Genomic DNA, 27,176 nt, shown 5'->3' on the forward strand with positions numbered 1-27,176 from the left:
GCCCACCTGTATAGCCCCGCCCACCTGTATAGCCCCGCCCACCTGTATAGCCCCGCCCACCTGTATAGCCCCGCCCTCGCCTACACACCGCGGCTCACGTTGCCGCGGTTCCGTTAACTCTCCCCGCAGAGATCGCCCCGCCCTCTCTACCCCCCCTCATCACTGCCTCGGCTATCTCAACCATAGCCCCCCCAACTCAGTCTCAGCTCCCTCAACCATAGCCCCCCCATTTGTATCACACCCCCCTCAGCCTCAGCTCACTCAACCATCACCCCCCCTCAGCTCACTCAACCATAGCCCCCCCTTTGTATCACCCCCCTTAGCCTCAGCTCACTTAACCATAGCCCCCCCCCTTTGTATCACCCCCCTCAGCCTCAGCTCACTCAACCATTAGCCCCCCTTTGTATCACCCCCCTCAGCCTCAGCTCACTCAACCATTAGCCCCCCTTTGTATCACCCCCCCTCAGCCTCAGCTCCCTCAACCATAGCCCCCTCCCCCTCCGTTTCACCCCGCCCTCTCCTCCGCCCCTCACCCCCCCCAACCATAGCCCCCCCCCCTATCTCCCCGCCCCTCCCCCACCCCCCCTCCTCTTCCCCCCCCCCACCCGCCCGCAGCTCCCGGTTCCGCGGCGCGCGCCATGAGACGCGCCACAAGATGGCGGAGCTGCAGATGCTGCTAGAGGAGGAGATCCCCGTGGCGCGACACGCGCTCATCGAGAGCCACCGCAACCTGGAACGAGTGGCCGACTACTGCGAGAACAACTACATACAGGCACGTCCCCCCATCCCATCACCGTCGTGTGTGTTCGCTCGCCGTCGACACTCGTCGGCGTTAGCGGCATTGCCATCCTCGCCCGGCGTCATCGTCCCCGTCCGCATCATCATGAGCAGTCGTGGGGAGGCAATGACAATAACGGCATCGTGAGCCGCGGTCATTGTCGCCCGCCGGCAGCGACGGTCTCGTCGGTATCAGCAGCAGCGACAACGACGACAATAGCAGCGGCGGCGGGGAGATCCCACGGAATCGTTCGCCCGCAGCAGCGGCAGCAGCGGCAGCAGAGGCAATGATAATAACGGCGGCGTGATCATGGACACTCGTTATGGTAACGTTCACCACTTGCCGTGCCATAGGCGTTATGCTCAATCGGTAACAGCGACAGTGTCATATAAGCAACAAGAACAATAGCATTGGCATCGTGGGGAGCAATCTCGCCGCTGTCAGCACGAGGAGCAACGTCAAAAAGTATTTTGCTCGTGGTCACTCATCGTCAATACTGTACTGTACCGTCATATCATCACTCGGCAGCATTGACACTCCTATCATCAGCAAGTGCAATATCTGTTTAACCACTAATCATCGTCGATTGTAAGGTCAGAATCGACATCCTCACCACTGATCATCATGACCATAGTCGATGTCAGTAGCAGCGATATGAATATTACGGTACCAGGGAGACGACTATAGCACAATCCTCGCTACCCGTGACCACTGTCGGCACTTCCATCCTCGCCACAATTATTATTCATCATCGCCCATTATCAACATCATCACTTCCATCATCACCGTGGGCAGGGATGGCCCGTCAATATGGTGCGCGTCGCGGTCTTAAGATGAGAAAAAACAGATACATATCCTTAGTTTTTTATTGTGATCATCAAAAGTACTTTTTTTATCATTTGGCTTCCCAACGAATGACCGGATGCTCGGGTAGCGGCGTGTTTGTTGAATATATTTTTGATTTTTGAATGATTGGAGGAAGATATGTTGGCAAAATACTGTATGTTACATGCCGTATTGTGTTTTGTTCAAACGCAGTACGCTTTAATACATTGCCTGATGACACACTGGCTGGGGTGTTAATTAAGGCAAGACAATTAGTGGCACCCAGTTGCTGGAGCTGATTGGACGGTAGTCCCAGTGAATGATGAATGACAGAAATTATGATGGTGGTTGGTGATGATGAGAGATGTGATGGCGGTGTTATAAGACATGCTGACGATACCAATATACTGTATATGTAGTGGTAATTATTAAAATTATAGCTTGATATAGGCTATAACGTGATGAGGCATGATGGGGATAGTGGTAAATGAGAGGTAATGGTAGTGAGCGATGGGAGAGAGAGAGATGATGATGGAACGGTAGTTGTAAGAAATACTGATGGAAATAAATGCAAGAGGTGGTGGTTATGAAGAATTATAGTTTCTGATGACGAGGGCAGTGAAGTGATGAGACTTGATTTGGTCGTAGTAAATGGAAGAAGCATGGTGGAGGTGATGCTGTTGCCCGTGGCTTCAGAAGCTGCAACCTCCATACGCTTTTGCTTTTTAAATCGCATACAAAAAGGGCACTTCTAAAATTGCACGGATTTTCTCGCGTGTGCTACTCTACACGTGTATAATGTATAACGCCACCGCTGAAGCAGAAATGCAGTCACATGCTCCACACGAAAATCGTTCAATTGCAGATGTAAAATTGTACAAGGAATGGAACGTCCCCCCCCCACCCCCTTTAATATTCAGCGTGTAGGCAAACTGTAGTGCATACAATACGTACGCATTCTCTGCATTGGAATCTTTTGTTTGTGCAAGAGAGCCGGCGTTTAAACAATGACATTTACAGTATTTTAAAACAATACTACAATCTCCACGTTGATAGAAATTCCGGGTCGTACGTGAATGTGCAATTTGTGGGGAAAAGCGGCAGTGCAGCGCAAAATATTTGTTTTTTTTTGCAGCAGGCGCCGGCTGTATATTTGATTGCTATTCGTATTACAGTACTGTCTGGTGGGCTGATGAGTGTGTGTGTGCCCTGTTTTCAGCCACCACCTATTACTGTGGGAATGCTGCTGCAGTAATAAGCAGCCTGCAGTGCAACACGCGCAATGTTAAAACAGCTGGATTGTTTGCTGTGCACCCTGACAGGCACAGGACAAGTGGCGGGCCCTCGAGGAGACCAAGGCATACACAACGCAGTCCTTGGCAAGCGTCGCCTACCAGATAAACACTCTCGCCAACAATGTCCTGCAAATGTTGGATATCCAGGCCTCTCAGCTTCGCAAGATGGAGTCCTCCATCAACCACATATCTCAGGTCAAATAGCGCGTACAATGACCGATTTTCATAGGATGTTTAGTTATTTTTTGCTGAGGTCAGACGTATTCAATACTCTTGTCAAAGATGAGGTTTTTGGCTAGCATATGTGCTACGTATACAGTCCACTGACAAACCACATGAACAGTTGGTGACATGTTAACATATGGTTATTGTTGATCTTTTCATAAAATAAACATTTGACTAAATTTAATAGAAAAATCTTACCGCTTTTGTTAAGCATTATTTTACGTCGACGGAGGAGAAATGTTATATTATAATAGTTTTTGGTATTTCGAATTAAAACTAGAACATATACATTAGTCTAATTTGTAAAAAAAATATATTGCCGGATTTTCGTTTAATTAAAATAAATGGTTACGAATTTACAAACTATTTAAGTGGCTGTTTGATGTCTGTGAGGAAGTACACATTTGGATTTGCTGCTTCAATGGTTATTTTACAAAATGAAAACCATTTGCACTGTTATTTAAAAGTAACTGAAGTTAAAGAGGAAAGTGTTTCTGCCCAACATCCATCCGACGTTTCTTACAAAAAGTAATTTTGGCAGGAATGTGTTATATGAACTGCATTATTTACATATAGAGAATATAGCGAATACTATAACTGGGATTGTTTTATTACAGCAGTTTTAAACTACTGAAGCTGCCAGGCAGCTTTGGTTTTATATGATTGCAAAATAATAATACAAATCTTGTTGACATTTGTGAAATAATTGAAAGTGACGAGTGAAGCTTCCTTGGCAAATTGAGATCATCTAGAGCTGCTTCTGCACACCGGTGCATGTGATATGTGGTGTGGAGGAGTGGCACTGTGATATTCACACTTGGCTATAAGTTTAGCAACAGAAGTTCGATTCCTGGCCATAGCTAAAACCATAGGCGAGTTATACCTTAACATGGGTTTCCCTTCGCCAATCTCTGCTGACTTGTATGTTGAGGAATAATTTTTCATTTTTTTTGTTAAATCAGGAGAGAACTCAAGAAATTAGGATTGTCGCATGCAAGGGTGATTTGGGGCATTAGTCTGTCAGTAGGTGGCAATGATTGCTACGTATATTCCTCATTTAATCATTTTTGGATAATATTCTAAGTTGGAAAATGTGGATTCTGATGCCAAAACACAATTGCCTACTATTGCAAATTACGTCGGGGGATCTTTAACAACCACTGAAGCAGGCTGTGCATGTTATTATGTTTATTACACCTGCAGTAATAATCAGGATGGCCGCTGGATTTGAGCTGTGAATCTTTGCACTAAAACCTTTTTATTGTGAGGCCATTTAACTGCTAAGTCATATCTGCCCAGGTATGGTTAAATAACCCTCATTCGTCACACAGCATGGAGAGGACTTCTTCCAGAATTGGGTTGACAAAGGGCTGTACATTATCATTATACAGTACAGGTAGTCCTCTACTTACGATGGAGATGCGTTACGACGACCCCATCGTAAACCAAGAATATCGTGAGTCGAATATGGCCTAGCCTACCCAGGAGTCTTAAAGAATGGTGATAATTTAGCAGAACAGAGCAATTGACAGTACCGTACTGTATAAACTATATACTGTATGTATTTATTAATTACAATACTGTATTGCACAGTAAAATGTAAAGTAAAGTAAAAAAACAAGGTAAAATCTTAGACTAGCTATATGAACTGCAATTTAATAGAAAGTTTTTTTCAGGAAACAATCCTATCTGCTATAAATATTTTACAATTTTGCCGTATCGCTATCGCCATCGTAAGATAGAAATATCATAACTTGGACCGTCGTAACTCGGGGACCATCTGTATATGTATAATATGTTACATTCCCTTGACAATTCTAGGTTTATGGTACATAGTGCTAGTAGTCCAACTTGAAACATGTAATACGGCAATATATTATAGACTGGGGATAAACGTATGGGCAAGTGTAACTCAGAAAAATGTAGTGCTTCATGAAAACATGTTAAATTTAATGAGGATATCATTTTGTAAACTTATTATTTCAGACTATGAATATCATTCCTTCATAAATTGTGGCAAAATGGAAGCCAGCTTGAAAGGTAATATCTGCAAACCAGCTGTTTGGAAACTCTGGAAAATGCATTAACTGTTAAACTGCAGAAACTATCTTCAGAAAAATCTTAAGAACAAGCTGATTTAATAATACACTGGTTATGTTCGACTATCAATTCGAAAAGTTAGGTTTATTTCTAAATAAAGTTAACGTGATGAAAACAACCTTAATTTTGCTAGTAGGCTGCACTGAATGCAGCCAAAGATCTAAGTGTGAAGCAGTGTCGAGTGCTGTTAATAAACATTTGGAAAAGGTGATCTTTGTCTGCTGTCAAAACAACCCTCTAAACTGATTTGCAGTGTGGTCAGCTTGCAACCAGTGCATGAAATGTTTGTCGAGGCTTGATGAATGAAGTGTGTGCTTTAATGATTTTTTTGCTATTATAGCATATGTGAATATAATACATCATTGTCAATGCATGCGTGCAGTGGTATTTTTCCATTTGTGATAGTTTGAGTTGTTTAAAGTGTAAGCATTGATTTCGATTTGCAGTGATTTTGTGGTAATTAAAGTGCTATGTATAAATACTAAATGTTGGCATGCACAGGTTGCTTGAATATTTAATATTTTCAATTTATCACCAGGTTTGTTTTTTACGGAAGAAATGGCAAATTAATTAATTATTTCCCACAAATGACCTATTCAGTGGCTTATTGCATGCCATAAGTGCATATTGATACCTGATAATCACCGACCATAGTACAGAAGATGGTTAGGGTGCAATTGTGGTAAAAATTTACTTTCGGAGCCTTTTTAATCTTTGTTTTTCAGTGAAAAATCTAAACCAATGAAAGCAACTCTATTGACTGTTTTGTAAAAGTGAAAGCACTGACAACATCATACGTGCACTGTGAAGATTGGTGGTTTTGACCTGTGCAGCATTTGGTCCGATAATTTTCAATCCCAACAATGTTTATGCAAGCTCTGCTTATATCAAGCGGAAAATGTCTATCGTGCATAACATGTGCCAAGCTGAAGCATATTGGCATCCTTGTGTTAGTTCAATTTACATGGAAATGTCACGGGAGTTTTTTAAATAGTAAATGGCAGATCTACAGTGTGGCAGTTTTTGCTGTTGTAATTGTTTTGATGCAGAGAGATCAAATTAATTGATCCCTGATGCTTGCTTGTTGCATTGATTTGCAGTCAGTGGTAGTTCATTATCACATTTAGGCTTTAAAAAATGAAGTGTTCAAGACATTTCAAATTGTGCAATGTATATAGTAATCTTAGACATACTATGTAGATGTTTTAATTAGATTCACATAATTAAAATCTGTCCCTGTATTTAATAATGTGATCTGAAAAATGCTTTCTCTCAGCTTAAATTGCAGACTTTTTTCTGATTGGACTACACAATTTGTATTAACCTGATGGAAGCTGCATTATTTTATTTGTTGTTAAATACAATATACTTAAGTGTAATATTAAGTGATAGTTTTTTTTACCTGATAATGTATTAGAAATTCCAATTGAAAGCTGTTCTATGGCATAAATATAATACACTACACTCAGCCCATTGTACAATCATTTAATTGTTTCAGTTTTGTGTCCTATACATTAAACATGAATCATGAATTAAACATGAACAGGGCATGTCACTTGAAGGGCTGGTTTGGCATTGAGACTAATGACAGGAGTGTCATCCAAGGGAGGTAACTTGCCACCGTGCAGATGGAGCGATGAAATCATCCTGGGTACTGGTACTAGATGGATTGTTAAATTTCTGCACCGTGAGGGCTTGGTGAGGCCTTCATACAGCAGTGGATTAATCATGGATTATGATGGCTGATCTTATTTCAGACAGTGGACATCCACAAGGAGAAGGTGGCACGGCGTGAGATTGGAATCCTGACCACCAACAAAAACACATCTCGCACTCACAAGATCCTGGCGCCAGTCAACCCTGAGAGGCCTGTGCGCTACGTGCGCAAGCCGGTGGACTATAGTGCACTGGACGACGTGGGGCATGGTGTGAAGGTAGGCGCCACACTACACATGGCCAATTTACAAGTTTTTGTTCTCTGTCAAGGCCTGTTACACCTTAAATTGGATTTCAAGCTTGTGCATCTAATTGCTGTATATGATATTTTTTCAATGTTTGCTATTAAAAACCAAAAAGATATTCCACTAGGTGGTGATTTTTCATTCCTAAAAATATATGTACATCATGTATAAAATGTTCAGAATGTTCCTTGAAAATACTTTTCCGACGATACCGTCATAAATGTGCTTTGACACTTACGCAGTTTCGTAATAATTAATAAGCCTCATGACTACTGTTCAAACTAAATAAGTCTGCTTTTCACCTTAGAATTGTGAATTTGACCTATATTGTAAAGTATATGTATTTGGTTACAATGCAGTTGACAATGTGCAAAATGTTTATTAAAGTAAAAAAAAGTTAGCCTTTTACCCTTACAGCCAAGCCTGCCTCTCCAGGGAGTTCCTTCGTGTATACACATTGGCCACACAGGAAGTCGTATTGCCCTGCATGTTGTTTCGGTTGATTACAGCACCTTTTTTCCAGATGGTCAAATGTTTATGAACCTTAAGGTTTTTCAATCTTAATGCTACATGAATGAAAACATCCGTTATGATGTACACATTTTTAAATTGACAGTGCAACAGCTCTTAATCTTATTAATGTGACATTCTAGTAAAATTGTATGGTCAAAAGATAACTTTTTAAAATGTAGACACAATTTAATGTTATGTCTGCGTGTATACAGATTACCGTACGATCTATTAATAGTATACATTTGTCGCAACCAAAATGTTTATTTTTAAGAATCATGTGTCGAGGTTATTGAAAAAAACCTCCACACTTTTGGATGTATTTAATAGAATGTAGGGGGGGAAAGTTACAAGGATGAGACAAGTAGCAGATGTTTGTGCAGATAGTGGCTACCAAGGGCCTTGTGTAGATAGCATAACTTTTTGGTCTGTTTAGTGCAATTATGTATAATTAAAGTTACATAGTATGTGTGTGTGTATATACGTACACACCACTTTATGTATGCATGCTGTTGTATGTCTGAACCCACATATACAACAATGCCCCATTTAACTTGGATATGTGGGTTTTTAATGCCGTAATAAAAAGTTGTATTTTATTAAAAGCGTAAAAGTTAATAAAAACAGCCTTCATTTGTTTGTCTTTAACTCAAGACATATTTTGTGTTGCTCCTCTGCATTTCACAAAGTGGCTTTTGAAAGTCAAGGTAAGAAGTGTATTCTTGGTTTCTTGAAAACCCAGAGTAAAACATATCTTAGTATTTGAAGGATGGATTGCTTATTATAATTTTTTTTTTATTACTATGCATTATTTGCTTTATAAGTGGAACATATGTACCCTGCATAGGTAGATGTAAAGAAAGAAGCATGTTTAATGTATATTCTTGGTTCTTTCGGTAAAGTCACGTAGAAGAGAAACAAAATAATAAAAATATAAAACAATAAAATTCTCACGACGTTTCGACTGCAAACCACAGCAAGAAAATTTGCTGTGGTTTTCACACCTGATGATGATTGCTTGTGTTGTAGTCGAAACGTCGTGATAATTTTATTGTTTTATATTTTTATTATTTTATTGTTTCCCTTCTACATGACTTTACCGAGAGAACTAAGAATATGAATCCCTGCAGTCACGAAAGCTTTAAATCATGTTTAATGTGTTGCAGTGAATGACTGCACACTCGGGATTTCATTAATCTGGTTCAGTACATAATTTGGGCATGGCTGAATTAAAATATTCAAAGTGATTATACATTTTTGTAAAAATAAATATCTACTTTTTAAATACCAATATGTATGTACATGACAGAAATGTGCAATGATGGCCATGTGTATAGTGATAGATGCCATTACATTCCCTAGTGGGAGTTTATCACGATGTTTACTTGAGCCAATGAATCCTGATTATTTAGGATTATGTATTTAGTCATGTTATTAGTATTATGTATGTTGCATTAACATCAGAGCGCCAAGTGCTTTATAATAATATAGTGTTAAAGATTGCATGCTGTTGGTTTGTTGCATTCATTGCAGCAGGGAGGAAACCCCAATGGGAGAACAAGTAGCGTGAGCGTTCCACGAAGCACACCGCCCACTCAGAGGCCCCCCAGCCCACCAGCGGGTGGCCGTGGCACCATGGGGTATGCCCCTCACGTGTCTGTCTTCTTTAACTCTGCTTGCATTGCGGTCCCTCACATTGCAAACATACTTTGCATTCCTTTTCGTACAACCGAAGTTTTTGCATGTTTTCCAATAAAAGTCCTCTCCGCACAACGCTGCACTCTTCTGATAATCATTATGTAAGTGTAGCTGTATTTCCATCTTCCCTAGGGTTGAGTGAACTACAAGTTCTCGCACAGCTCGGGGAAGGCTGATGTAATAAAACTTGTGCTGTGAAATTTCATATGCCTAGACTAGGGCGTGCAAAGGGTTTTAAGTACCTTGGTGCAAAGGCAATAATGTGGCATCGTCCTTGCGTGCATTTTCCCCATTCATAAGGGTTTTCTAGCTCAACAGACAAGGGAGAATAATACACTTCCTAGGACTCAATCAGTTTTGGTTTCAATGCAAGCCTTGCACAAGTTCAGTCTCCCCAGCTACCTGAAAGGCTACGGAGCTCAGTGTCATTCATTTGTTTCAGGTTTTCCGGCTTCTTACTGCGCTGTAGTGTGCAGGGTACAGTTTAAAAAAAATTAAAAGGTCTTCATGCTTCATACTATAGATGATCATTAAAGTTCGTCTTGGTGTGACTAAATCGTTTTGATCTGATAGGCTAAAGTATAAATGAAATACAATTTAAGGAGCCGTTGGGCTTATTAAATATATGCACTGCACTTAGAATATGACAACTTAAAATGACCAAGCATAAACACTGTAGTGCTTTCTGTGGAAGTCGGCTGCTGCTTGTAAAGTTGCTGTTTACCCTGGTTCAGTAGAGACTTGCCACTTGAATTAAAATTAACTCGGCGGTCTCTTTAAATCAATTTTGTGGCATACTAATTTTTTCCCAGCAAGCTGCTGATAGATCTTTAATGCCTTGAAAAAAATGTTCAGGGTGTAATTTCAGTGCAAAGTCCTTCCTGGGCTGCACATTGCTGTGGCTTTTCCCAAGGGACAAAATATGAGCTTTCAATGCTGTGCCTTGGCATGCGTGAACCATAGAAGGTTTACTCCTATTCTTTGAACACTGTTCACAAAGCCAAGTTAACCACAGCTCCCTTCTTTACTCGCCTGCTTGCCACAACTCCGGTGACGCGATCGCCGTCCGATCCCGCAGCACACTGGGAAGAAAGGGGTACGTCTTCTTTGCTTTCAGCTCTCCTCCTTCAGCCTATTTGTAGTCTTTTTACACAGGGCCTGTTTGGCTTTGGAAAAAAAAATAATGCTGTGGCAGTTTTTACATTTGCATTGTTTTATAGCTTTTTTAATCTGATGCAGCAGTATTGAATTGGCAAAGCCGGTTTCCCAGTGAGGTAATACTTGGGTTGCATCTTTTGTGGCAGAGGATTGAAGTTTGATGCGGCTTTTATTTTCAACTAGTGGGAAGTACCCGGTGTTGCCCGGGTCAAAAAAATATTTCAAACCTACTCTTAAAAATGTAACAGCAGTGCATACTGACTTTGGTGGTACCTGCTATCACGACAGTAGTACATGCTGACTCTATAGCAGTATTTATCGACTGTATAGCACAAAGTACTCACCTGACAGAGTGGCATGGTGAGGCCTAGTCCCGTGCAGAGCCTCCGGTCTCGCCTAGATTGTCCAGACGGCCGAGATGGCACCTTGGCGGGCTGGGCTGCTACCCCTGGCCGCCCCCCCCCCCCAGCCACGATCTCCCCGGCCGCTCTGCAGCAATATCTATGGCCTCTAGTGGTAGCATGTAGCGACTGTATAGTAGTAATAACTACACGCATCGGGGTGGGGGGGAAATCACACAGTGAAGAATTTACCTGAGCGTTTAGTGTATTTTTATAGGATTCTTAACGCGAAAGAAAATGTCCTCCTCACTCCCACCGAAGGCGTGCGACTTGGCATAGGCCGCCCCCCCCCCACCAAAGGCGCGTGAGTTGGTATGGCCGCGCACGCGTCATAAATAAATAAATAAAATGGAAGCGCGAAAACATATCACAATCGCTAATTAAACTGATTAAAAGTTGACGGATGTGAAAAGGAATAGCGCTTGCTCACGGCGGGGCTTACGGCGTGGTACCTGGCTATTTTTATTTTGCGTAAACCCCACCGTTGGAGAGCCAAGTGCGCGAACACACACAAACCCCGCCACAAACACACACAATTTTTTACTTTTTTATATATAGATGGGCCAAGTTGGGTTCCCAAATAGCACACAAGCTTTGCATGTTGTAACAACACTCTTATCAGAATTATTACCCTTGTCTGCCGCATTAACTGTTCATCGTTAGGCCTCTGTTGTTGTGCACCATGTCCCCTTGTAATGTACTCTGCCGCCATGCGTGCGCGTACATGTACGTGTGTGTCTGTGCTGTCCTGCCGGGGCTGGCAGGAGGAGCTCTCCCTACCGCACCCTGGAACCTGTGAGGCCGCCTGCTTTGCCCAACGACTACTCATCAAGCCCCGGCCGTGCCACTCCTACGTACCCGCCTCAGCAGGAGGCACAGAGTCCTTCACGTACCGCCTCACTCAACCAGAGGGCACGCACATACAGGTGCCATTAATTGCCTCGTGGTTTATGACAGCAAGCAATTACACGATTTTAGATGTGCTTGTCAGACACTTGAGTCATGTCGGTAATCAGTATAATCATGAAGTGAATTTTTACTTTGGCATACGCCTTCATCATGATGCCATGTATTATGATACTCAAAAGTTGACTGAGGTTGCATTATTGGTGGAACTATCCCAATAATCACCTACAGGCCACCATTTTGTAAGGTCTGGCAGTCTTATGCACTTGCTTAATCTATAAATGTTTGTTTACACAATAATGCTTTAACAGTGCATATATTGCTCAACAATATTCCAGAACTAGATTAACAGCTATATACAATATTATCAAAGAACCAAAAACTGAGAATACTGGATGTTTTATTTCTGCTGTAAGTTTAATGCAGAACAAATGGTTGGAGGGCAAATTGATTAATTCTTTGACAAACTGAAATCATTTGATTTCAAGCTTGGAACGTATTTGTTGACCGCAAATAAGTGTTTAATGTAGCGTATAATATAGCTTTTATGCATTTTGGTTAATTTTATTACATCCATCTGATCCCTGACTCTTTGTTTGTGGTTACAGTGGCAGCAGTGGTGGTTGGAACGTATTTGTTGATCGCAAATAAGTTATGTGTTTAATGTAGCGTATAATATAGCTTTTATGCATTTTGGTTAATTTTATTACATCCATCTGATCCCTGACTTTTTGTTTGTGGTTGCAGTGGCAGCAGTGGTGGCAGCCGTAGTGGTGGCAGCCGGGAGAACAGCGGCAGTGGCAGTGTGGGCGTTCCGATACCGGTCCCCACTCCATTCATTCCTAATGCTTATGGGCCAGGTCAGTATCACATGCATCCTTGTAGCCAAATCACCAACCCATGCCTCGAAATATACAACTGTAATGCATGGAGTGCAGTACTCCTGTATAAATAAACAACCTTTATAAATTAACCACTTGTGTGAACCTTTATACCAGTTCCGACCATAGATTCCTTCTCTTACAATAATAATAATAATAAAAAAACATAATTTTCTCATACATACTGTGGAAGTCTTAAAAAAGCTTATTTAAAAGTTGGCTACTGTGCAAATTGCTTCCAAAAGCAGTATGCAATGTGTTTACAAATATCTGACCGTGTTTTATCTGGCACGATTATGTGGAAGTGAGTTACTTATGCTTTAAATGTGCACGTATAACCTTGCATTTACAAGTCTCAGTGACCTTCCTGCACGTGTAATTGCATGTGTTAACCTGTGTGCCTTGGCTTTTTCACCTGCACTCAAATTACCCAGCTGCCCCGTCCCCTTTGCCACCTGATGGCCTCACTTCTCCACTGCCCCTGCCTCCTGCACCAATCGCAGGTCAGTCCCCACTATGGCTCAGAGTTTGTTGCGCCACCGTTCTGGCCCACACTGTTGGCCATGGCCCATCTCATAGTTTATCCACCTGTCTCTGTCCATATCAGCCATACTTATATATTTAACTAGACACTTGTTTATCATCCATAATTGATATCATTGGTAAAATAACTTTTTTTGCTGTCTAATTGATTATGAGATAATGGTTTTTATTGAATTTTTAAAGTTGTGTTATCATATTTTTTTTACAGTGATGCATGGCCATTTAATTTACACAAGAAATCGTGAAAATGTTTGTGCGGTTAGCCATTTTACAATCTGATATATCTGCAGGATTGCCCGTTTAGTTTTATTATTACCATTTTAATATTTTAAAATGTATTATGTACATTGGTTCAATGTGCTTGATCGATACATGACCTCAAGTCAGGTGAAAACCTTCGGCTTAGCTGAATGTCTCTGCCAAATCAATGTCATCATCTGTGTACTCAAGGGCGTTGCTTAACATGCTGTGTGATGTCACGCATGTCAATTAGGCAGTGCTAAATATCTGTCATTTTCTTGTATGCTACTTTGCAAAAATGTAATTAGAAATATAATTAGATTTTCATTATTTGACTTGCAGTCTGGGCCAAGTTAAATTGGCTCTTAGCCTGTATATGATGTGTTAATTAATTAAATAAGTTGTGCTCTTATCTTGCTGTAATTTTTTCACCTTGGCTCATGTTGCAACACATGCCACCAACACATGCCACCAACACAGAATCACGATGACATTAACCATCACTTTAGTAGACAAATAATAGTTGAATATGTAATTGCTGTATGTGTTTTCCCTGGATACCAGCACCCATGATGGGTGTGCCACCTCCTCCTCCCCCCCCTCCTGTGTTCGGTGGTAAGACAAAATGTCTGCTGTGTACACAGTAGCTTAGTCTGTTTTGCGGGGGTGTCGCCAGGCTGTCATAAGAAGGATCCAAGTCCTTGCTGTGACAGTAACGCTGGGGAGCTTTTGCACATCTGAATTCTCGAGTAGCAGTCGAGCCAACAAGAAGTGGCCCCTTTCATATAACACGAGCCCCTGAAGACTCCCCTTGGGGAAATAAGCGTAATATTCTTGGCAATGCTCCTGTCTTAATTGTTGCATGGCTCACCTAATGGTAGCATTTGCTGAATTAATTCCCTAATACAATTCTGATGAGGCTTGGGCAGCATTCTTTATTTGTCATTGGACATGGCATTGTTTATTTTTGATTGGAGGCAAATTATTTTTGTCGGGCAAAAAAGTTATGGAGATGGATCTGCGATAGATTTGCTTGAACTAATTGGTGTTATTCATGTGGATAATTTATGTTTTGAGCTATTTGTGTATGTGGTGCAATGTTTACAGCTTAAGGTTAAGTATACATTTATTTCCGTGAGTATGAATACAGTTTTTAAGTAAGGCTGTCTTATACATGAGAAAAGCATGTTCATGTTGAATCATCCCAATTGAGTTCCATATTGGAACAAATTTAAGGTACACAATATAAACTTTATGGTATTGGTTTAATATCGTACTTTAACTAGACTGAGGTCAATGAACATAATTTGGCAACAAATCTTGGCGAGTGGTGGTGATTAATGGCTGGTGTGTTGTGTATTGTGAATGGTATGTCCCGTATAGCTGGTCCTGCACCCCAATACAACTCAATGCCCAGGCAGATGTCACGACACAACTCGGCCACATCCATCAGCTCAGGGGTTCCCCGCCGCCCACCCTCGGTTGCTTCACAGTGCTCGCAGCTCAACGGAGGTCCCTTCTACAGTCACAACCCGAGTGCGTGCAAGGATGCATGTGCACTTGGTCTAACAACACAGGGGCAGTTTGTCTCTCCGAATATTTTCATCACTGGTGACTGCATCGTACTATTTTTTTCCCATGATAATTTTTCCGCTTGATTGAACTGGAGCTGCTGTGTGCGTGCTCTAGTGATGCAAGCACCACCACCTCCACCGATGCCTCAGCTCACCCCACAGATCCCTCTCACAGGCCTCGTGGCACGCATGCAGGAGAACAGTGAGTACCTGTAATTTCTACATTTTTCATTATGGCCTCTGTGGTAAGTGCCCATTTCACAAGGTTAGGAGTGCAAATTTCTGTTGTTGGTCAACTTGGCCTTTACCCTGTTCCTATTGTCATAAAGTCACTGGTGGTAATTCTGTATAGAAAATTCCCCTTACCATAGGAATCTGGAATGACTACTACTGATTTGCGCCTGATAACGGATTTGATCTGCTCAACTTGGAAACTTGTTTTACCTTGACTAAAGAGCACTGTAAAGGTACTAGATTTATATGGAGATACTCCACAGCTGTATGGTGGGCAGCAGAGGGCAGTGCAGCAAAATTGTTTTTCTATGCTTTTATGTGACCACTACATCTACCTTCTCCATCTTCACCAACTCGCAATGACCAGTGTATAGTTAAAGATCCACCATGACCTGCACTGCGTGGGGAGGCCTGTATCCAGCAGTGGATTGACAAAGGGCTGTACATATGTTGTACAGCAAGACATTAATTATTTTTTCCATGTCAGCAAAAATGAGCTGCAGACTTTGTTACATGTATTGTCTTTTAAAACTATATGGTACCTAGGTACCAATTCTGTCAGTCTTTTGTGATACTCATTGAAATAAGGTCGTGTGCAAGGTAGATTGTTACATCTCAGAACCATGAGAGAATTGGTGGCTTGTAGAGCCCATCATCCAGCAGTTGATTTATCATGGCTCATGATGTTCCATTCTGCTCCAAGTCACGGAGGGCCCGTCACAGCCATTGCCACCGCCGCCTGAAGAGCTGGCTGGGTTTGGAGCAGGGCCTGTGGAGCCGCTGATGCCACCACCTCCACCCGGTGACTACGAGGAAGAGGAAGCTGCTGTTGTGCAGTACTGTGATCCCTATGCTGAGGCTGACCCTCCATGGGCACCCAAAAGCTACCTGGAAAAAGGTAATGGTAAGGTTCTGCATTGCACACGCATGCAGAACCTCAGACAAGAAATAACTAAAACATTTTAAGTATTTGCTTTATTCCTGGAAGAGCAGCCTAAATACTTTGTAGAAGGGCTCTCTAAAGCTTCCGCTAGTGGAGATCCACCAGCAGTAATGTGACTATGCAATTGCTGGGCTGCACCTTACCTTTTACTCGTTATACTAGGGAGCTTAGAACACATTGGGTACCTTAACCAGTGTCACTGCAAGTGTCTGTGCGCACAGAAACAACACACTTGTTACCTACACAATATTCTGCTGTGGTGTTGTCCATTCTGTCCCCACAGTGGTAGCCGTGTATGACTACAACAAGGACAAAGAGGACGAGTTGAGCTTCCAGGAGGGCTCAATAATCTATGTCATAAAGAAGAATGATGACGGCTGGTACGAGGGCACCATGAACGGCCAAACGGGGCTTTTCCCTGGAAACTATGTTGAACCCATCCTACACTACGCCAGCTAGATTTACGCTCTCTGGTCTCAGCGTTCCGTGCCCCTCCGATGCGTCACTCTTGCCAAATACCAATCCATGGGACAGACTTCTTGCAGTCCTTGCAGCTTTGGACTTTTAACTGCTGCAGCATTTCAACAACTACTCTGTTGGTGGATGAACAGTACTGTATAGATATCTTGTCCTGTGCAGATAAATCTTGCCACAAACTTTTTGCAGCAGTACTTGTGTATGAGATACTTGGATACATCTCTTAAGCTTGTCAAAAATCAAGATTTTTTTTTTAATATACTGGTTATTGTGGTTGTAGAAGTGTAATTTAAAATTAAGTTAATTTTCATGTTACAAAACGAAACAATGGTGTTTTAATGCTGAATGTTTTGCTTGATGGACTTAGTGTAATCTGGTTATTTTTTGAGTGCCACAGCTGTGATGTGGGTTGTGTGGTGAGAAAAAATGCAACTACTGCTTAGCAGAGATTTATGGAAAGCTCTAGTAATTGTTAAAATAAGAGCTACACTTTAATAACATCTTGCAAAAGCTTTAATTTATGGTTACTGGATTGGATCATTTTCACATGTTTGAGTATCTACAAAATAGTTTGTATAAGCTATCCTTAAAATTGGTCTGTAAATAACATTCTATTGTGGCAAGTATTTGTCAGTCCACAATGTACGGGCCATTTTAATTTCATCAAGTTGTGCAGTGCAGTATTATGGTGTCATTTTAAGCTTTCCTCACTTGTGCAGATTGGTGTAGCTTGGTGAAGTTGGAAGGAATCAATTGTTGCCAAGGCATGTGGAGATTCTAAATTTCAGTACATTTAATGGTCTGTTTCCACAACAATTGAAAACCATTGCCTTAGAGAAGCAATATCCAAACTTCTCATTGGCTTATTTGCATGCGATACATTTTTAAGAACACCATGTGTACAAATTTACCCCAGACTTTCCACAAGCCACATAGCCAAAGTAACTTGCATAATGCATGCTTACAAAATTTAGTTTACCTTGAGCTACTTTAAGCATGGCATGTTTAAAAGGTGTTAGAAGCAGCTACCCCAACTGTGTGCACACCTTGCTATGGGATGTCTGCATTTATCCTAGGTGTGGAATGCTTTTGTGAACAAATGTTTATATTCCGAATTTCTCCAACGACTGGAAGGACTCACTTTATTATAGGTCAATGACTAAGAGCAGCCGAGGTTGTGAAAAAACATAATTACTATAGCTATGTACCTGTTGCATTTTGTATTTGAGCTTCCAGAGTGTATTGGTAATCTAAGGCTCAAAAAAAAACTGTGGCAGAGTGGTTTTTGTACATCTTTGTAAACTTATATGTAATAGTGATTGTTCTGACTTTTGTAATTGTTTAATGTTAAGTCACTGCTTGATTTTGAAATGTGACCAGGTGGGGCCAATTGCTACAGCAGCATCTAATCCTCAGTTGGTTTTTCAAGACTGCGGTTGGCCACACATGTACTACTTAACAGTTGGATAAGCTGTATGTGAAACAATGCATCTTAATGCAGCTTTATAATATATATGTAGGAGGTAACCAAGCTCAACCTTCAATAATTCCTTGCTTGTTGCTACTTTAAGGTCTGCATGCTGTTTGCATATTTCTGACATTGTGTATATATTATGTACAAACATTTTCAAAAAAATAAAATAAAAACCTACGCAATTGTGATTGAAAGTTTTTTTTTTATACAAGATAAAACTCATGTCTTCAGACATCCCGAGTTGCAATAAGGCCTTAAAATATACAGCTGCCAGTCAGATGTAAAAAAGCCATTATGGCAATGAATGTTACTGGCCTCAATTTGAAAACTATGTAAACATGTTTGCGTTTTAAAAAAGCTTGATTACAAACACTTTTTGGTGACAAGACATTTTGCAACTTCATGCGAAATTATACACAAGTGTATAAAATAAAAAAAAACTATTCAAGTGATAACCGTTCAAACGTAGCAATACTCTGAACGCCTTTAGAAGTTTTCATCAGCACCCTTAAATGTCGCACTCTGCGAAAATGTTTCGCATTTATCTTGTACAAATCATAATTTGTGCACAGCGCATACTGAATCTGGGCACAGTTATTCCTTCCACTAATCTACTCAGTCCATGTCATTCCCACCACCAAACAATAAATTCAGGCCAATGCGGACCTTTACATCAGGAAGCATTAACAGCACTGGCATTTAATAGCGGCTTGAGGTGTTAACGCTAGGTCATTTATCTCGTGTAAGCACCATCTCCGTTATCCCTATGAGTGCATCACGTTCAGGTGATGGCCGCAGGGTGCTGATGAGCTTGACAGCTTCGCTGCAATAGCGCTGTGCTAGGTCTCGTGTCTGCTGTACGCCATCACTCTTGAGAGAGGAAAAAAAACACATTTGGTTTTAAACGGACTGCCAAATTAGAAGCAGTGATGTTCATGTATAGAAATAAAAAAACATGCAGAAAGATCCTCACCTCCAAGACATGCTCCCAAGCTTTCTCAACATCTCCAGTGAGGCTAAAACGTCTCATTATCATACTGTGCAGTTCCGGGTGCTGACAGTCCAAACAGAACAAATGCAAGCAATGAAACAAATTATTAACTTAAGGAGCATGTAAAAAAATTCAGCTTGAGTATTGTACGAAATACACATCCATTATGAGCTATGGAATAATTTGTGACACTACAGACTTAGGCCTCACCTTGTCACAAGCAAATAGCACAGGTGCCGTGGCCAGCCCTAGCTTGAGATCAGCTGCAGCTGGCTTGCCCAACTGATTTCCACATGCAGTGAAATCCAAAACGTCATCAATCAGCTGACCACAAAGAAATGGGGAGGGGGGGGTAAAGTAGATTAATAAATGTGACTATACCAAGAGTAAAAAAATAACCCAAGCTTAAATCCTAGTTGAGTCATACATTTAGAAATCAAACATGTTACTGATCATTTCTGCAAGCTGTCGAGTAGATGAGTACATGTCCAGTCCTTTGTCAATCCATTTATTAAAGCCTCTCCAGATTGCAAGTCGTGGGGGTTATATGACCATACTTCACCATGCTGGTCAGTGAGAGCTGGTAAAGGTGTGCCGTAAAAAATGTTTCATTGTGGCTTAAAAGTTTATAATTTTTTGTTATCGGATATGCTTGTTATTAGATATTGTTAGTCCAGAGTCCAGATTTGTTTTCAGCTGTTGTGGGCTTTTGTTCAGAACACATAGGTGAACACCCTTCTTTATATGGAAAAGCATTGGGTGCTTAATGTCTGTAATATTGGCTGGACCATATTTGTATGTTTCATCGAGGACACCTCTTGCAAAACATTGACAGAAAAAAGATTATGTTTTCCCTAAAGCAAACAGGAGTTAATTATACTTGTACTCATTTCAACCTGGCTTTTCTTTCATGGTTATTCTTTGAAATACTGAAGTCTCAACAATGATTAGCTTTTGATAAAATAGTACTAAACCATTTTTTTCTGTAACATTAAATATCTTTAGTTATTTCTAAGCGAACTTAAAAGCACACGTGTTTTATTCACGTAGTTCTATGAGAAACGTTTTAGTTTCCTATGATTTTTACTGGAAAGTGACATTACTTAAGGTTATAATTTTAACCTCGCAATTTAAACTGGACATACAGTAAAACCTTGGATTGCGAGTAACTTGGTCTGCGAGTGTTTTGCAAGACGAGCAAAAATTTTAAATAAATATTAATTTGATAAACGAGCGAGGTCTTGCAATACGAGTAGTAGGTATACGCTTTGTCTGCCAATAGTCACGTGATCACAACTTATATACGAGTGCTTTGGATTACAAACACGTTTCCAGAACGAATTATGCTCGCAATCCAAGGTTTTACTGTATTTACAAAAAATAACCACAAGGTGTACCATGCTATAGTTGTGCCAATACTGATGTAAGGAGAATACTGCAGAATGAGAAAATTAAATGAAAACAATAACTAGCAATAAGCTGGCTAAGAAGAGTACAGAGTGTCTAGACTAGAGAGAATAAGACGAAGCAATATAAAATGCATATACAGTCACACTGGGATACTGGAAACCTCTTAATGTAATATCTGTAAGTGATAATACCTGAAATGCAATCCCCAAGTGTTTGCCATACATGAAGGCGATTTCCTGGACATCGGTATCTACTTCACCAAGAACAGCAACCTAAAAAGACCCAGAAGAACATGATAAACAGTTTAAATGAGACCGTAAATAAAAAAAAATGGTTCAATTTAGCTTTGACCATGACAAACGTGTCAACTTACTTACCGCTTTAGCGCTGTGTGCAATAAGGCTCGCAGTTTTCTTGAAGTTTTTTTTCAGATAGTGCGCAAACCTTTCATTCTCATTCTCTTTCGAGCCTAATTGCATAAACTCCCCTGAACACAGGCAAAACAAATGGAGCATACAGAAACGTAATGATTTACTTCACACTTGGTATATGCATTGTAATGGTTTGAAAATAATGCAATAGAATGAACCACACAGACATTAGATGACGGGCTTGAGACTCACCATTGACGAGGTCATCAATGACCTGCGACAGGAGTGACACAACATCTCCATTCCCGAGACGGGCTAGGGCTACTGAGGCTGCAGAGAGAATGAAATCCCCTGCTAGGATCGCCTGCAATACATCGTCCACACACGCCACTAAAAAACCCCAGCATGCTGCACGTTCCCATAAACAAAACTGTTGATGACATTTCAAAAATCTGGTAGATTTTCATCACCATGTGTAAGGGTTTGTATGAGTTTCTACATAATTAGATCTCCTTTGCCAGTACCAAAATGTAATAGGGTTTTTCCCCTTTTTTTCTGGCAACAAAACCACAATACCTGCAGTCAAAATGCAAACAAAAAACATACTATGATAATATATGCATTGTCCTTGAAACTGATTGGTCCACACCAAGGGACGGCTTTCTTTTTTATATTTTATGAGTTGTTAATGTGTTGCAATAAATTAATGTGGTTTTAGACAATCAACTGGTGCTGTGACTTGAGATTAATTTGCTTCAACAGGGGCCAACACGCAGTTACAGCCATCAATGCCTTACCTTCTTCTCACCCCATTTGAAATTCACCGCAGGTTTCCCACGCCGTGTGTTGGCTTTGTCAATTACATCGTCGTGCACGAGGCTGGCTGTGTGGATCATTTCAGCGACCATGGCTATCCGTCGTTGGCTGTCGCTCACCTCACTGGAAATATCAATTCACCAATTGTCAAGTAGAGTACAGTCGTCCCTCGGTTAATGTTTTTAATCCATTCGACGAAAACTTATAACCTAAATAAATGTTAATCGAATTAGGAATTACATTTCTGCCAAAACAGAAAACATAATGCAAACAAAGCCAGTCGAGGTCTAAACGCTCATAAATGGGCGTTGCCGATTGAGACACGCTCAACCCACCTACGAGAACTTGGATTGGCCATAATTAGTGCTCGCTTGCATAACGTACACATTGTTAATCAAAATTTTAACGTTCGTCGAAACGATGGGGTCCTATGGGAGGCAAAACGTTAACCGAAAAACCGTTAACTGATGTTACTGTTAACTGAGGGACTATTGTACTGTTTAAGCTACCTGTCCTAAGTTTCGATTTAAAGCTTTCGTGACGGCAAGGATTCATCTTCTTTGGTTCTTTCGGTAAAGTCACGTAGAATGAGAATAAAATAATAAATTGATAAAATAACACAATATTCTCACGACGTTTCGGCCACAACACAAGCGGCCTTCATCAGGTGAAGGGACGAGACTGTCTGGAGGAAAGCGCTGGAGTGAAAAAAGCCACGCTCAGATCGCGACCTTTAAGCTGTGTGAGAAGAAACAAAGCGCCTTGACAAAGGAATTAGCATAGAATTTAGCATTGAAATGGCTGAGTGATTAGCTTGGCTTTTTTCACTCCAGCGCTGTCCTCCAGACAGTCTCGTCCCTTCAACTGATGAAGGCTGCTTGTGTTGTGGCCGAAACGTCGTGAGAATATTATTGTGTTATTTTATTTTATCAATTTATTATTTTATTCTCATTCTACGTGACTTTACCGAAAGAACCAAATAAGTTGTCCTAAGTTATTGAGACGTTTTCTATGAGCAGCTTAGACCTGCACCTCCGATTAGCACGGTTGGCTATGTACGGTATGAAACAAGTTCAACATACCTGGTATTGTGCTGGTGGAAATTACATGCCCGTGCCATCAGCAACACCACCATCGGCCGGAATGACTTTCCCTTCCCATCAAAGTAGTAATGAGTCATATCCCTGAGGTCTGCGATTCCTGTCACCAGCTCCTGAGGTTTCATATATGGAACGTGTTATTTTAGGTGTCGACCAATGTTTTTCTTCATAATCACATTAAAACCACATGTACAAAAGGCAGCTATCAGAAGCTACCCTTATGCCTAGTAACATTCCCCATCTTCCATGGAATGTCAATGATGGCAACTTGCACAGCATCCAACAAGACTTGCACTGCATCTAACATTGTTTGCATCCTCTCTTACAGCATTTGCTTACCATTATGTTCCATTGCAGTATTACAAATAATATGTAACTTGCAAGCAAGCCTCGTAGCTTAAAAGAGTGTTAGGAGTAGCCATTCATTGACAGTTATGTCCATAAACACTGAACATCAGTTAAGTGCTCATTACTCAATAGTAAGGTATAATAAATAAGCGCTACAAGTACACCATACCTTTTTAATGTCATCGCAAAGGTTGCTCATGTCATCCTGCACCAGTTTGTATGGGTTCTGGTGCCGCTCTTTCATGGGTGCTTGCGTGCAGCGATAGGCACTGCACGTAGTGTGCAAAAACCTGCTGTAGTTGATAAATAAAATTTAAAAACAGACAGCATTGTTTGTCACGTAAACGTTGTATATTCGTTATGTATAAAAACACAAAGAATGAGAAAAAGACCAAGGGCTTGTGCTTATTATTGTCACCTTTTAAGTCTGTAATTGATCACGCATTACACACAATAATTTGTCAAATGGTAGTCAACTATAACAATTAGCAAAATATGAATCTCGAATTCATTGTAAGTTACAAAAGCCGACAGCAAAAAAGGTGCTTTATTTGGTGTTTGGAATACTGTACATGTTAAATCAGTGTTGCGGTTTTGTAAATTAGTGTGATCAAGTATATAACAATTTGTTATATTAGCCGTATGTTTAACAAGCCTAACTGCTGATAAGACTGAAGGTAGAAAATTGTCTAGTTTGCTTGTTTAAACAAATGCTGCTTGATCATTTTGGTCCGAACAGCTCATTGGGTGATGAACAATAACATGATATTCATGTGGAGACAATATTGTGATCTTTTAATTACCCATAATGCTCCACAATAACACAATTGCTTTAATATGTTCAGTTTGAGCATTTCACCTTGAGATTAAAGTACAGTTGGTCTCCCTTGTGAAGGACAGCGGCCTTAAGCAGGGCTGTGTGGAGAAAAAAGTACAGTACAGTACTGTGTATATATACACACACACAAGTCTCGTGTACATTACAACTGAGGCTACCCTGTTCAAAGTTTTGCATTGGCACAAAGCAACAACAAAAAAATCTATATTTAGTATTTTTTGCTGTTTGGTATATGTTTTTGTATACAAGTAAAACATTACATAATAAAAGTACTCAATGTAAAATAATGAAGCATACAACCTTAACTGTTTAAAAGACACATTACAAAGTGTGATATAAGGAAAACTAAAACGCTCTCGCCAACAGCTCGCCTTACATTGGACTTCGGCCGTAAAATGAAACTGCAGACAACTTGAACGTTTGCAAGAGACAATATATCACGTCTTCCTTTTTTTAGAATAAACGGATTGACCACTCACCTACTTAAAGGAGATAGAGTTTTACAATGAAAATGCATTACTGTAGTTGGGCAGAGGAAGCTGTTACTTCTCTAATTTAAAATAGCTTCCTCTCCGCTAACACGTGAGCCTGGAAAATACCTCTATTGTACTCTAGCTTTCGTTTAATAGTAACTTAACGGCATTTCACCACCCTTCAATCAAGTTCATAGATTCACGACCTCTTTCCATGGGAGACCTGAGTGGGCTAGTAGATACCCACAGTCACTACCACCACCACAGCTCAGTACTTTACTATTCCTCGTGACTTTGAGTGCAGTATCTGTGGAGGGCAAAGCGTACTTCTGTTAGTTGCCCTTGTATAATACGTGTGTACTGGTTGGTGAAGGTGGGGCGGTGTCATTCTACGTGACTTTACCGAAAGAACCAAAGAAGGTGTCATGTTTGTTTCAGTTTGCGTTCTGTACCAATCCCGTTTTGGTTTGTCCGAGTGAATTAACAACACAGCGCAAAGTCCAGAGAAGTGCTGAACACAATAACCCGTCGTTCCATCCGTCGCTTGTCGATAACACGAGCGCCAATGCTTGCCCAATCTTGGAACGCACTCAACCTCGCCACAGTAACGCAGAATGTCCACCACTCTGTAATCAAGAAGCTTAGCACCACCGTCGCTGAACCCGTCTGACCTACAGTGCACTCTGCTAAGTTTGAGCAACAGCGTCTAAAGTCACGAATCCCCTTCCGCCCTGCCACCCACAAGGTCGCGCTGCCCGGCCACACACAGGCCCCTCTCTTGCTTACCGTGCACCTCCGGGCGCGCACGGCCGCAAGTGCCGCGGGTCCCGCTCGGGGAAGAGGTGAAACGCCTGCAGGGGCAGCGAGGGGACCGTCAGCGGGAGCGACGAGGTGAGTTCGGAGTCCCGCACGCAGAACGCGTCCCGCACGCAACCCGCGCCGCAAGGGGGCCGCCATGTTGATGGTGGGCAGCATGCCGGGAGGCGGGAGAGACCAAGTGGCGCGACCGGGAGGGGGGGGGGGAGACCAGGGAGTTAAACCGCGGGTGTGGGGGATAAACCAAGTGGCCCATCACTACAGGGGGGGGGGGAGGCCAATGTGAGTATTTTTCAGTTTCATTCAGTTTCATTTATTTGGTGTCGCCCTGTGACACCAAAACATCTTAAAGTGACTACGCGCAAACAGAAAAATGCAGGAAAAAAACAGCAAAGCCTTCCAGAAAAAGCACCGAACATCAATGACGTGTGCAAAAATCCCAGTGGGATGCAAGTCAAACAATAGCAACCGTAAGACAATTCATATTAAAGTTATCAGTCTAACTCTGTTTTCGAAATCACCAAAATAAAGCTATACATTTGAATGTGGGAGCGGCGGTGCAGCGGTTAGCGCGTTGCGCTGCGAACCTTGACGGCCCCGAGTTGGATTCCCGCTCACGGCCAACACCAACACCAGCCACGATTATCTTAAACCGGTCCCGGGAATCCCCTAGATCGACTCAGCCTCAAATGAGAACCTGGTGCCTTTTGTAAACATCGCCACTGGGGAGACAAAGGCGGCCGGGCGTGGTGCTGGCCACTTATACCCTCGTGTGCCGTGTGGGCCTTCATAGGTGCTCGCTAACAGCACTTGCCCCTACAGCCTGTTACAGGCTACACAGGGGATCTTTGTCTTTGCTGAGTTGGGAGGTCACCGTCAGACATGATCAGGGGTCAGCAACGTGCGGCTCTTTAAGGACTGCTTCGTGACGTTATTTATTGCTCTTTGGTTCTATTGGGTAAAGTCACGTAGGTAAAAAATAAAATAACAAAAATCACGACGTTTCGGCCACAACACAAGCGGCCTTCATCAGGTGAAGGGACGAGACCTGATGAAGGCGGCTTGTGTTGTGGCCGAAACGTCGTGATTTTTGTTTTTTTATTTTTTACCTACGTGACTTTACCCAATAGAACCAAAGAGTATGGATCCTTGCAGTCACGAAAGCTTTAAGTCTAGAACGTTATTTATTATGGACCAGCGTCTCGTAATCACGTTGCAGCATTGCGCCTCTTAAAATATAGAGGGTTTTTTTTACCGAACTTTTATGATCAACCCACCGCGGACGACGTTCGGCCGTCAGAAAGCCGTTTTGAGAACACTTTTTGCACAAGGTGAATTTTAGCATCGGAACGGCGCGGACTGATTCGTGGGATTCAAGCAACTTGCCCAACAAACACCTTGTTCAGCGGAGCCCGTAACCACTCACACTGCCCGGCTTCCACAACACGCAGCTCATCAGTGAGCCCACTACCATCACTACCACACTTCTCGGCTTCCACAACACGCAGCTCATCAGCGAGCCCACTACCACCACTACCACACTTCTCGGCTTCCACAACACGCAGCTCATCAGTGAGCCCACTACCACCACTACCACACTTCTCGGCTTCCACAAGACGCAGCTCATCGGCGAGCCCACTACCACCACTACCACACTGCCCGGCTTCCACAACACACGCAGCTCATCAGTGAGCCCACCACCACTACCACACTTCTCGGCTTCCACAACACACGCAGCTCATCAGTGAGCCCACCACCACCACTACCACACTGCCCGGCTTCCACAACAC

At 41.8% G+C, this 27,176-nt stretch overlaps 2 protein-coding genes across 15 annotated transcripts; one reads left to right on the forward strand and one right to left on the reverse strand.

Moving 5' to 3' along the window:
- The first annotated feature begins 596 nt into the window (after positions 1 to 596).
- ABI1 (abl interactor 1) lies at positions 597 to 18,405 on the forward strand. 13 transcript variants are annotated; one of them, XM_032951513.2, is made up of 14 exons: positions 597 to 772; positions 2,926 to 3,093; positions 6,981 to 7,157; positions 8,384 to 8,401; positions 9,231 to 9,334; positions 10,471 to 10,488; positions 11,716 to 11,877; positions 12,605 to 12,717; positions 13,173 to 13,241; positions 14,086 to 14,136; positions 14,905 to 15,057; positions 15,211 to 15,297; positions 16,033 to 16,227; positions 16,556 to 18,405. In XM_032951513.2, exons 1-14 carry the CDS (start codon positions 656 to 658, stop codon positions 16,729 to 16,731), a joined length of 1,608 nt encoding a protein of 535 aa, XP_032807404.1. In that variant the 5' UTR covers positions 597 to 655; the 3' UTR covers positions 16,732 to 18,405. The 13 variants fall into 13 exon arrangements, with proteins under 13 accessions (XP_032807404.1, XP_032807412.1, XP_032807405.1 ...); XM_032951512.2 differs by having other exon boundaries at positions 616 to 772; positions 9,228 to 9,334; XM_032951522.2 differs by lacking the exon at positions 597 to 772 and adding an exon at positions 798 to 1,103 and having other exon boundaries at positions 9,228 to 9,334.
- Positions 17,639 to 25,566, reverse strand: PDSS1 (decaprenyl diphosphate synthase subunit 1). 2 transcript variants are annotated; one of them, XM_032951528.2, is made up of 11 exons: positions 25,357 to 25,566; positions 24,119 to 24,174; positions 23,429 to 23,549; positions 22,894 to 23,024; positions 21,793 to 21,934; positions 21,248 to 21,359; positions 21,002 to 21,111; positions 20,816 to 20,896; positions 19,425 to 19,538; positions 19,197 to 19,277; positions 17,639 to 19,093 (listed from the first exon to the last, which is right to left on the reverse strand). In XM_032951528.2, exons 1-11 carry the CDS (start codon positions 25,543 to 25,545, stop codon positions 18,953 to 18,955), a joined length of 1,278 nt encoding a protein of 425 aa, XP_032807419.1. In that variant the 5' UTR covers positions 25,546 to 25,566; the 3' UTR covers positions 17,639 to 18,952. The 2 variants fall into 2 exon arrangements, with proteins under 2 accessions (XP_032807419.1, XP_032807418.1); XM_032951527.2 differs by having other exon boundaries at positions 23,429 to 23,552.
- Between the last annotated feature and the right edge of the window lie 1,610 nt (positions 25,567 to 27,176).

Source organism: Petromyzon marinus, chromosome 10 (assembly GCF_048934315.1).
Source record: "Petromyzon marinus isolate PM22_M1 ecotype Great Lakes invasive population chromosome 10, UKy_Petmar_22M1.pri1.0, whole genome shotgun sequence".
NCBI classification, from domain to species: Eukaryota; Metazoa; Chordata; class Hyperoartia; order Petromyzontiformes; family Petromyzontidae; genus Petromyzon; species Petromyzon marinus.

What these genes read in the sequence shown, in the direction of transcription:
- ABI1 (XM_032951512.2), top strand. Translation starts at nt 656, where the DNA reads ATGGCGGAGCTGCAGATGCTGCTAGAGGAGGAGATCCCCGTGGCGCGA. An exon ending in CAGAGGGCACGCACATACAG is followed by an intron (nt 11,878 to 12,604) that starts GTGCCATTAATT and finishes TTGTGGTTGCAG; the next exon opens with TGGCAGCAGTGGTGGCAGCC. An exon ending in CAAAAGCTACCTGGAAAAAG is followed by an intron (nt 16,228 to 16,555) that starts GTAATGGTAAGG and finishes CTGTCCCCACAG; the next exon opens with TGGTAGCCGTGTATGACTAC.
- PDSS1 (XM_032951527.2), bottom strand. Translation starts at nt 25,545, where the DNA reads ATGCTGCCCACCATCAACATGGCGGCCCCCTTGCGGCGCGGGTTGCGT. An exon ending in TGCGCGCCCGGAGGTGCACG is followed by an intron (nt 24,175 to 25,356) that starts GTAAGCAAGAGA and finishes TTCTCCACACAG; the next exon opens with CCCTGCTTAAGGCCGCTGTC. An exon ending in AACTGTACTTTAATCTCAAG is followed by an intron (nt 23,553 to 24,118) that starts GTGAAATGCTCA and finishes TATCAACTACAG; the next exon opens with CAGGTTTTTGCACACTACGT.